General features: G+C 36.6%; 1 protein-coding gene across 1 annotated transcript in view; it reads left to right on the top strand.

Moving 5' to 3' along the window:
• Positions 1 to 10,933, top strand: part of trpc3 (transient receptor potential cation channel, subfamily C, member 3) — a 54,176-nt gene that overhangs the window by 6,159 nt on the left and 37,084 nt on the right. Inside the window, exons 2-4 of the mRNA XM_016240067.1 lie at positions 1,951 to 2,716; positions 4,002 to 4,052; positions 9,004 to 9,189. Of these exons, the coding sequence (XP_016095553.1) occupies positions 1,951 to 2,716; positions 4,002 to 4,052; positions 9,004 to 9,189 (1,003 nt within the window). The remainder of the gene's footprint in view (positions 1 to 1,950; positions 2,717 to 4,001; positions 4,053 to 9,003; positions 9,190 to 10,933) is intronic.

The raw sequence follows: 10,933 nt of genomic DNA, 5'->3' as shown, positions 1-10,933 counted from the left end.
AAGCTTCCTGGTCATGACGTCCCCCGCCGCGGACGTCTCGCCCATCGTTCGATTGATTACACATATGATTCAGAGCTTGGTATCGCTGAAGGCGTTCCCCTAGCGTTTTCCGACGCAGCTCGAGTTCCCGAAGGGGAAATATATATATATATATATATATATATATAGGATTGGTTCTGATGGCTTGGCACATCAGAGTGAAGTCACCTGTATACTTCTGTACACTGGATAAAAACATGGAATATCATATGAACCATGGATGTCGTACCGAACGGTTCAATATTATATTGAGAATTGTGGCATCCCTAATACATATATACAGTTGTGGTCAGAATTATGCAGACGCTTTGCAGTATCTGCAAAATGTTAATTATTTTACCAAAGTAAGAGGGATCATACAAAATGCATGTTATTTTTTTTGTTCTTTTATTAATTTATTTTTTATCGTTTTTCCTTTTGGAGCATCAGTGAGCGTTTGAATCTTTTCTAATAGTTGCGTATTAGTCCTTTGGTTCTACTCAGTGGGAAAACATGGATCTCAAAATCATACAGTCATTGTTGGAAAGGGTTCAAATACGCAAAAGGTGCTGGAAAACCAAAGAATTTGTGGGACCTGAAGGATTTTCCTGAAGCACAGCGGGCAGCTTTACTGTTTAGGACCAACAAGGGGGGGAAAAAAACAAAAAACAGCTGTGGATCATCCAGGTAACAACACAGTATTAAGAATCAAGTGTATGTAAACATTTGAACGGGGTCATTTTTATAAATTCAACTATTATTTCCTCTTGTGGTCTATATATAAATGACGTTTATGTGAAATATCTTATTCAGGTCAGTACTAAATAAAAAACAACATGCATTTTGTATGATTGAGTTTTGGTAATTAACATTTTGCAGATATTTGAAAGTGTATGTAACATTTTGACCACAACTGTATACATACACACATATACATTATACATACATAGGCTACAATTATATATATATATATATATATATATATATATATATATATATATATATATATATATATATATATACAGTATGTGTGTGTGTATATATTATCATTTTCAAATCATTTAAATAATTTAAAAAATAATTTCTTAAATGACTGTAAATTATATGCATGTCTGTATTTATGTCCTCTTTTTAAATCACAGTTTTAAAGAATGTCAAATATACATTCTTTAGAATGTGTTAAATATATATTTTCCATTTTCAGCCATGCTTTACTCTAAAATATTTGACCAGAGTGCAGTCTCTATAAAATGCATGGGAAAAAGTCATAGAAAATCATTGGTCAGAAGGTGTTAAAATCCTCTCAGAATAAGCTTTTGTAATTGGGACAGATCTCTAGTGCCAAATTCCCAAATCCCAACCAGTTCCCAAAAATGTTTTGATGTTTTTTGGACTTTGTATTGCAGTGAGTGTACAGAAGTATAGGGGAATAGGGGAAAGGGATAAGGGTTTTAAACCTTTCATATGAATGACATGAAGTCTCAAGATGTAAAGAGTAAAGGCCCAATACGTATTAACATTGTTAAAAGTATTATCCATACAATTGAGCGAAATGAACATTCACACTCTTTTACTGTATGCTCTCTTCACCTCGAGTGCTCACTAAACGTGAGTCAGCTTGAGTTGAGAACAGACGTCACTCCACCTGTTGTCTGAATATGGCATCTGTTGCGTTTCATTAAAAAGCTATTAAAAGCCAGAGGGCGATCTCGCCTTCAGCAGGACCGTCCGGCCCGAATCACCTTTCCGTCCCTGTGGGATCACGTCCCTGATGATACACCACTTGTCAGCTCTCAGTGAGAAAGTCAACTTGTTGGATATTTGTCAAAGGCTTGAGATATAATCAAGCAGCCAAGTGCATAGAAAGTCACTTCCACTTGGATGAGCTTGGCTAACGTTCACAAGGTAAAAATACTTATTTTTCAATTGCAGGAAATCTTCGGATACGTTCCCCCATCGCAGGATGACCCTACCACGAGAAAAGGGCCGACGACAGGCGGTTCGCGGACCGGCGTTCATGTTCAACACCCGTGGCAGCAGCCTCACGGCGGAGGAAGAACGCTTTTTGGACGCGGCGGAGTACGGCAACATCCCGGTGGTCCGTAAAATGCTGGAAGAATCACCCACACTCAACGTGAACTGTGTCGACTATATGGGACAGAACGGGCTACAGCTGGCCGTCGGCAACGAACACCTGGAGGTCACCGAGCTGCTCCTGCAGAGAGACAACCTGGCCCGTGTCGGGGATGCGCTTCTGCTGGCGATTTCCAAAGGTTACATGCGTATTGTGGAGGCCCTGCTGGCACATCCGTCCTTTGCGGGCGGCGAACGACTCACCCGCAGCCCCTGCGAGTTGCAAGACGACGACTTTTACTCGTACGACGAGGACGGCACACGGTTCTCACCCGATATCACGCCTATCATCCTGGCCGCCCACTGCCAGAAATACGAGGTCGTGCACATGCTCCTGATGAAGGGCGCCAGGATCGAGCGGCCTCACGACTACTTCTGCAAATGCGCTGACTGCACGGAGAAGCAGAGGAAGGACTCGTTCAGCCACTCGCGGTCCAGGATAAATGCGTACCGTGGACTGGCCAGTCCGGCTTATCTCTCTCTGTCCAGCGAAGACCCCGTACTGACCGCGCTAGAGCTGAGCAATGAGCTCACCAAACTCGCCAACATCGAAAAAGAATTTAAGGTAGGATGGCCACCACTGTGGGACTGGATAAACATGCGTTTGTTTTTGCTTTAATAACATGGCTTTTTCATTTGTTTTGAAAGTTTTTATTTGATTTGCATAATGTTTTTTTTATTGGGCACGTGCACACCGCACATTTTTGGGAGTCACAACCACATTTAAATATAAGAGCGAATTAATCTCCTACATTATTCAACTGCATATAGAAATATTGCATGCGCAAACTGTGATATCCGATTTACGAACAAATTACTCTTATGAGTTTTGATGAATCAGTCAAAAAGATTCACAAAATGACTTCAAACTTATTGGCCACATAAAAAAAGTTTTTTAAATCTTAACCACTTTTAAATATAAGAGCGAATTAATCAAATCAATTATTTCACTGAACTGCATATAAAAATAATTCAAGATTCCTGATTCATACCTGATGTCGTGTAAAAATGCAGTTTTGTCATTTATTTTTTTATCAGATTGTATTAGTTAATCACATCTTTAAAGTGATGTAGCAACAAACACAGCGTGAACCATGATGTCTGATTCATGAAAAAATGACTTGGTTTTGATGAATCAGACAAAAAGATTTACAAAATGATAAACTCACTTGTGAGACTGGACTGCAATTGTATTTTTAAGTCTGCACCGTATGTTTTTTCTTTAAACACTTTTTATTTAAATGCATTTGTAAATGTTTTGACTCTACAGCAGAATTATTTTCCCTTAAAAATTGTGCCTAATAGTTTTTATTGGTCATGTATGCACTGCAAAGTTTAGGGAGTCAAATTTTAAATATACTGTAAGAGCGAATTAATCTTAATTATTACAGTGCATGAAAAAATAATATAGGAGTCACACTGTGATAAATAAACATTTTGTGTAATTTATCATTTTATCTGGTTGCATTAATCACATCTTTAAAATGACACAGCACGAACCGTGATGTCTGATTTGTGAACAAATGACTCTCAAATGAGTTGGTTTTGATGAATCAGTCAAAATTATTCACAAAATATTCGTGATTTGAATCAGATTCAATAAGTAAATCATTCAAAGCCCTTTCTGAACTGAGTCATTTTAGTTTGTCTTATTCGAAATTAACCTGGAGTGTGAACGTGGCCATTTGCAAGCTGCATTTTATTGCATTTTTGTTGTTGTCTTTAAATTTCCTTTAAAGTTCATCCTATGTTTGCATCACTTATCTTAACATTTATCTCCATTTTAACAGCATTTTTATCTTCTGTTGCGTGTGTGTGTGTCTGTTTGTGTTTGCTGCTGCCGTCGACAGGATAAAAAGAACCGTAATAAAGAGACATCGCAGCACAATGGCTTCTTTCTGGTAAATATGTTTGACTACATCATTTTCAATAACTCAGACTAACAGTAACTGATTGTCATGCTTGCTGATTCAGCTTTTATGTCAAGGCTGGCATATCTGCTTGTCTGGACAATCGAATCGCTGAATTGCTATCAGTTTTTGCAGCAGCAGAACCGTGAGACATGTTCAATATAATGCAGAGCCAGAGATTCACTTCAGATAAACTGAGCTCTCTCTTCAGCTCTGTTCAAGAGCTTTTATTTAAGAATGAATCATTTGTTGTATTTTATTAAGCTGCAGAACTCATTTATGCTTTCATAGTTCACTGATGCACAAAGAGCCACTGATAAGATATATAATAATGCATAAATGTATGAATCTCACAAAACTAGTCTAGAACAGGCCATTTTTCAAATGGAATTAAAAATAATATATTTTGCATTAAGAAAATTAAGAAATTTTGTAGAACCATAAGATTTTTTTGCATTGTGACATTATTTTCTTGCAGTTAAACACACCTTATTGTAATGCAAATCTCTGTTGTTGTAATATTTTTAAAAAAGTATTAATATATCATGTTAGTATCTGTAATTTTTATTTAATTCAGTATAAAAGTGGGATAACTTTACGCTGATTTTAATATATGAGAATGTGATGAAAAGAAAACATTTGGACACATTACAGTGCAAAAAAGTGCTTTATTGTCCTGAAAACAATTTGAAAAATGTTAATGGTTCTAAAAATAGACCCCATTTCCTTCATGAAAATATTTTTTATATTTTTATATATATTCAGTTATTTTAAATATAATATTTGGAGTGTATACATTTGCTGCTGCAAGAAAAAAATAATAGATTAAATTCCATTTTCTCAATTTTTTGTCTTTTTTCATTTCTTTTTTTGGGGGCGATGGGAGCCTCGATTTTCTGCAGTATGAAAATAACGCAAAAAAAATATATATGTTAATGGTCCTAAAATCAGACTCCATTTTCTTTATGAAAATATGTTATATATTTTTACTGAGTTATATACAGTAGTTAATTATAATATTTTAAATATAAGATTTTATGTATTTTTTTCCATTTGATTTTGGAGTGAAATATGACCTGGACATGTTTCTGTGAGATTCACCTAAATATTACTTAGTTCTTGGTGTATATTTTTGCATTTTGTCGTATTGAGCAAATAAATGTCACATCATCACATGCAACTATTGTACACCCATCATACTTGTGATGATAGCCGTCATAACACTGGTGTCTGATTCTCATATAACATATGGTCAGTAACATTGCTTTTCTCATGCTGATAAGAGGTTTTTTGTCATCCTGGTGGCGTGAGAAGGTATAATATTCTCCCACAGAGAGCAATAAAGCACACAGCAATGCATGCTGGGAGATCACACTGATATGACGTCTACCTGATATCTATCTAGTGAACCCTGTGGAGGACCACACACTGTTTATTTATGCTTATTCAATGCTGTCAATAAGGTTTTTAAATGAAGCAAAGAACCATTTGGCATAGTGAGTTGAGTGTATCTGAGGTTAACAAGAGAGGTATTGACTTTTCCTCATGGTAAAGGATTTATGGTGCTACGGTTTAATAATTCAGTAATGAAAAAGTCAAGAAGTCAGTCAAAGAATCACCCAGGATGATACACATAAACAACTCAGCTCTCACGAAACAGCTAGTCATGTAGTCTTTTGGAAATAGTTCAGAGTTAAGGCTCCATCACTTCTTTGTTTTTCATTATTTGTTTGTAAAAACTGTTGGCATGTTGTTATTGGATAATTTTCCTTAAATGAGCTTTGGGTGTGTAGCAACTTCTTAATTTATCTTTCAAAAAATTACATTCGCAACCCATTTTACCTAAAACTGGTTATTTAAATAGAAAAAATATAGGCTGGGACATCAAAAATGTATATATATACTGAAAATTGGTTGTTGCATGTTAGAGTTTCCCCTCTCGAAACCCTGACGGTGACCATTTGTTGAATAGACTTGATGATTTTAGATGATTTTAACTAAAAATAACAATAATAATAATTTAAAGGGGTCCTATTATGCTTTTTCACTTTTTCAACTTTAGTTAGTCTGTAATGTTGCTGTTTGAGCATAAGAAAGATCAGCAAAGTTACAAAGCTCAAAGTCCAATTCAAAAGGAGATTTTTTATTTAACAGAAATCACTTTTCAAAAACTACAACGAACGACTCGTTTGGACTACAACGCATATTTTCCGGGATTTGTGATATCACAAATATCGACGAATGGGACGAGACCTGGTTGAGCTGCACTAGAGAAGGCAACGAGTGTTATCACTGTGTCGGAGACACGCTAGCTTTCCCAAGGCAGACGAACTTAGAGTGGTTACAATCATACGGGTTTAAATCGCGCTCAGATTGATTTGATTTTGACGCAAAGGACCTTTTTCACATTTGCGGGTTTTTCAGCAGGGGAAGTCATCATAGTTGGGTTAACTTGAGTAGCAGTGAATGGGAGAGTACCACAAATATATTTTTTGCATTCCCATTTGCTCAAATAACAAAAGAAAAACTCCACGATAGTGTTTTCATGACTTTCAATAAAAGGAAAAAAATTGAGAGAGACTGATAACGGCTGTCAGAAGAGAGAACGATGTCAAATTTACCATCCAATTTTACCATATAGACTCTGAATTTGAAAGAGACTCGCATTAGCGTTAACTGTTTTTTTGTAATTTGATGCAAAGGTGATATAATACAAAGAATAGTGTTATAAATGTACATACGTTTTAAAAAAAACTTTTCGAGGATTTACGATGCTGATGACCGTTTAACGCGTCATCACAGTAGCTCGCAGGTGGCTATGGTAAGGGGCATGACATTTCCCGACCAGGCGCCGAGTGCTGCCAATCACAACACACACTGGCCCAGCGAACCAATCACAACACACACTGGCCCAGCTAACCAATCACAGCACATTTCGTATTTCAGAAAGCGGGCCTTCATTTGATACAGGAACTATTTGAGCCGTTCATGCCAGACTGGGGAGAGAGGTGTTGTAATAATGTAAAATATGTGAAAAATAATGTGTTTTTCGAACAACCTAGTATGAGAGCCTGTTCTAGTACACCCCCAAAACTAAATCAAGACTTTGTAAAAGAGCATAATAGGACCCCTTTAAGAGATTATGTAATTTATTGGATTTTAAGAGATTATGTAATTTATTGGATTTTAATGAAAAATTAATTCTTACTGTGAAATAATATGGATACGTAAGTCATTTATATAGAGCCCAGTGTTAAGGAAGCAAGTATATGGAGAGTTTTGATTTCATGTTGACTTTAGCTTACCATTTTCTGTTGTTTTATGGTGTGATGCATTTTACGATTATGTATACTCTTTTCTGTTACAAAGACTTTTCTAACAAAGTAAAATATTTAAAGTGAACCCAAACAATTATTTGGACACCTAAGCAATGCATAAAAATATCTAAATTTCATTAGATATAAAACGTCAAACAATTGTCATTTACTGACAAGAAATATAGTGTAAACACACGTTACAAGCAAACATTTCACAAACATTTGTTTTAGGCTTTAAAGAAATAGTTCACCTAAAAAAGAAGATTTGCTGAAAAATGTACTCACCCTCAGGTCAACCAATATGTGGATGAGTTTTGTTTCTTCATCGAAAGAAATGTAGCATTACATCACTTGCTCACCAATGGATGCTCTGCAGTGAATGGGTGCCGTCGGAATAAGAGTCCAAACAGCTGATAAAAACATCACAATAATCCACAAGTAATCCACATGACTCTAGTCCATCAATGAATGTCTTTGGAAGCGAAAAGCTGCATGTTTGTAAGAAACAAATCCATCATTAAGGCATTTTTACTTCAAACTGTTAATTTTGGCCAAAATACGAGTCCATAATCCATAATAAAGCTCCCTAGAAAAGTCCATCTCCTGCTGTCCTCTCATATCAAAATCCACCAACATATTTGTTCAGAAATGTTTTGGTTTTGGCTTATAAACTGTGCTTCCTCTGTGCATATTTCTCTTTCGGATTCAGACGAGGCAACTTTTTCCTCTGGAGAAAGTAATATTATGGATAGAGGACTCGGTTGATCATGGATTTGTTACATACAAACATGTACATTTTTGCTTCACAAGATTAACTAATGGACTGAAGTTGTGTGGATTACTTATTCCTTCAAGTGATAAAATTAAGTGCTTGTTTTTGGTTAGTGGATCATTTTGATGATTAATGTAATTCTCTACACCAGTGATTCATCTCATTGGACATCTGTGTATTATGTGTGAACATACATCCACTGAAAATCATCAAAACACCAGCTGAACACACTGACACTTCCAACACGATGAAGAAAATGTTGTCGTTAATGAAGAGAAAAGATCCTGCGGCATTTGATCCAGATACTTGATTTGCTATCATGTTATCTAATGAAACAACATTAATACATATATAAATGTCCAGATATTTTTGGGATCACATCAGGTTTTGCCGCTCACCAGCTAAAAATGTTTGTTCTGTAATGACAGTAATGTTTTGATATCAAACAGGAGAGCAATCAGTGACCTGAAAGACTAATTTCCTATTCAAGTACAAAATACGTTTTCTAGGAACATTACTTTAGCCATAACCAAATATAATTGCAGTGGTAATCACAGTCATTACAATCATAAACTCCCCTTTGAAAAACTGGCAAATCTTGGCAGAATTTTCTGAATAAACTAGATCAGAAAATGCCATTCATCCATTTTCTTTCCAAGATAATTAGGGCTGAGTGATGTTGTGTTTGGAGTCTGATGGATTCTGGCAAATACTCCATCTCCTGCTGATGCCCTTGAGCCAGACGTTGCAGTGGTTGTTCAAGCTTCACAACCTTTTCACCTGAAAGGCCCCTGTAGACCGTGAGCTCCTGTTTTAAGCAAACCTTCTCTGCTCATTCTCTCCTTCTCTACAGAATGACTACAGGAAGCTATCTATGCAGTGTAAAGACTTTGTAGTTGGCGTTTTGGATCTGTGCAGGGACACGGAGGAGGTGGAGGCCATCTTGAATGGAGATATATCCGCCGAGCTCGAAGAAGGCCAGCATCATCGCTCCCTGCTCAGTCGTGTCAAACTGGCCATTAAATACGAGGTTAAGAAGGCAAGTGTCCATATAATGATGCCAGTGCAGGGATTACACTGCACTTTTAAGGATGTTAAGATGTTTTGTTTTATTTGTTTTTTTTACAGGAAAACAAGAAAATTACGATTATTAATTTATGTTGTATTTACACTACTAGTCAAAAGTTTGGAATAATTAAGTTATTTTTATGTTTTTGAAAGAAGCCTCACCAAGGCATTTATTTGATCAAAAATGCAGTAATACTGTGAAATATTATTAGAATTTAAAATAGCTTTTTTAATTGAAAAAAAAAAGTTAAAGGGATAGTTCATCCAAAAATGAAAATTACCCCATGATTTACTCACCCTCAAGCCACCCTAGGTGTATATGACTTTCTTCTTTCAGATGAATACAATCAGAGTTATATTAAAACATTTCCTTTCTCTTCCAAGCTTTATAATGGCAGTGAATGGGTGGTAATATTCAATAGTCCAATAGAAGTACAATAAACTGCATCCATCCATCATAAAAAAGTGTCCCTCACGGCTCCGGGAGGTTAATAAAGGCCTTCTGAAGCGAATCGAAGCATTTGTGTAAGAAAAGTATTTGTAATGTAAAGATCAACCATAATAAGATTAACCACTACACGTGTTCACAAGAGAGTGGCATTCCAGTGGATGACGTATGGGACTTATGCTTTGAACCACATCTCGCGAGAACCAAGTTTTGTTTACAGGAACAAAGGAAGCAAAGTTTCCTTTGTTTAGCAAAGGAAAACCAGTCTCATCTTGGCTTATATTGAAATATTCAAACATTTATCTTTACAAATCCTTATTTTGTACTTGCAATTCGTGACCGGTATTTTGTTTTGCTCTCCACGTTAGATACTTCTCACCGGAGCTTACGCTATGCCTACGTCCTACATCATCCACCCGAACACCACTCTGTAGTGAACACGAGTACGACAGTTGGAAACTAGTGATTACGGTTTATACATTTTTAAATATGGATATGAAATGTATGAAAATATGAAAAATAACCCCATTCACTGCCATTATAAAGCTTGGAAGAGACAGGACATTTTTTAATATAAGGGGTCATATGATGCGATTTCAAGTTTTCCTTTCTCTTTGGAGTGTTACAAGCTGATTGTGCATAGATAAGATCCCTGAAGTTGCAAAGACTAAAGTCTCAAAACCAAAGAGATATACTTTATCAAAGTTAAGACTCTGCCACGCCCCCCTAAAACGGCTCGTTCTAACACGCCCCCACATATCTACCTCACTATTTGGAAATATTTGCATAACGCTGCCCAAATGGTCACACAAAGAAAGAAGGCGTGGTTTCAGTAACCGCCCTAAGTGTTAAAGCAGCATGTCAGGGAGACGCTGTGTGTTTCTAGGCGAAAGCAAAAGCACTTTATTTGGCACTTCTGAAAGTAGATGCAGTTAGGAATCTTTATGATGACTTACAACAGAACAGCAATGCATTTTATGGACGACCTTTTCGTGAACCTAGGAGAGGAGGTAATTCTGACTTTGCTATGACAATCTGGCGCTTCTGAATCAGCTACTGTTGTTATTAGTTTAAGTATTTGCTATTGACTGTTCAAATGCGGAGTTTTGCGCATCGTGTTTGTGTGCGCAAGCGAGCGAGAGAGAGAGCGAGAGAGAGAGCGAGAGAGAGATCGAGATCGAGAGAGAGAGAGAGAGATTGAGAGAGCAAGAGAGAGAGAGACAGAGAGCGAGCGAGAGAGAGAGAGAGAGAGAGGGGGCACATCACA

This window comes from Sinocyclocheilus grahami, unplaced genomic scaffold (genome assembly GCF_001515645.1).
Source record: "Sinocyclocheilus grahami isolate Dianchi unplaced genomic scaffold, SAMN03320097.WGS_v1.1 scaffold580.1, whole genome shotgun sequence".
NCBI classification, from domain to species: Eukaryota; Metazoa; Chordata; class Actinopteri; order Cypriniformes; family Cyprinidae; genus Sinocyclocheilus; species Sinocyclocheilus grahami.
Note: the sequence above shows the minus strand (reverse complement) of the source record. Positions and strands in the feature narration are given on the sequence as shown.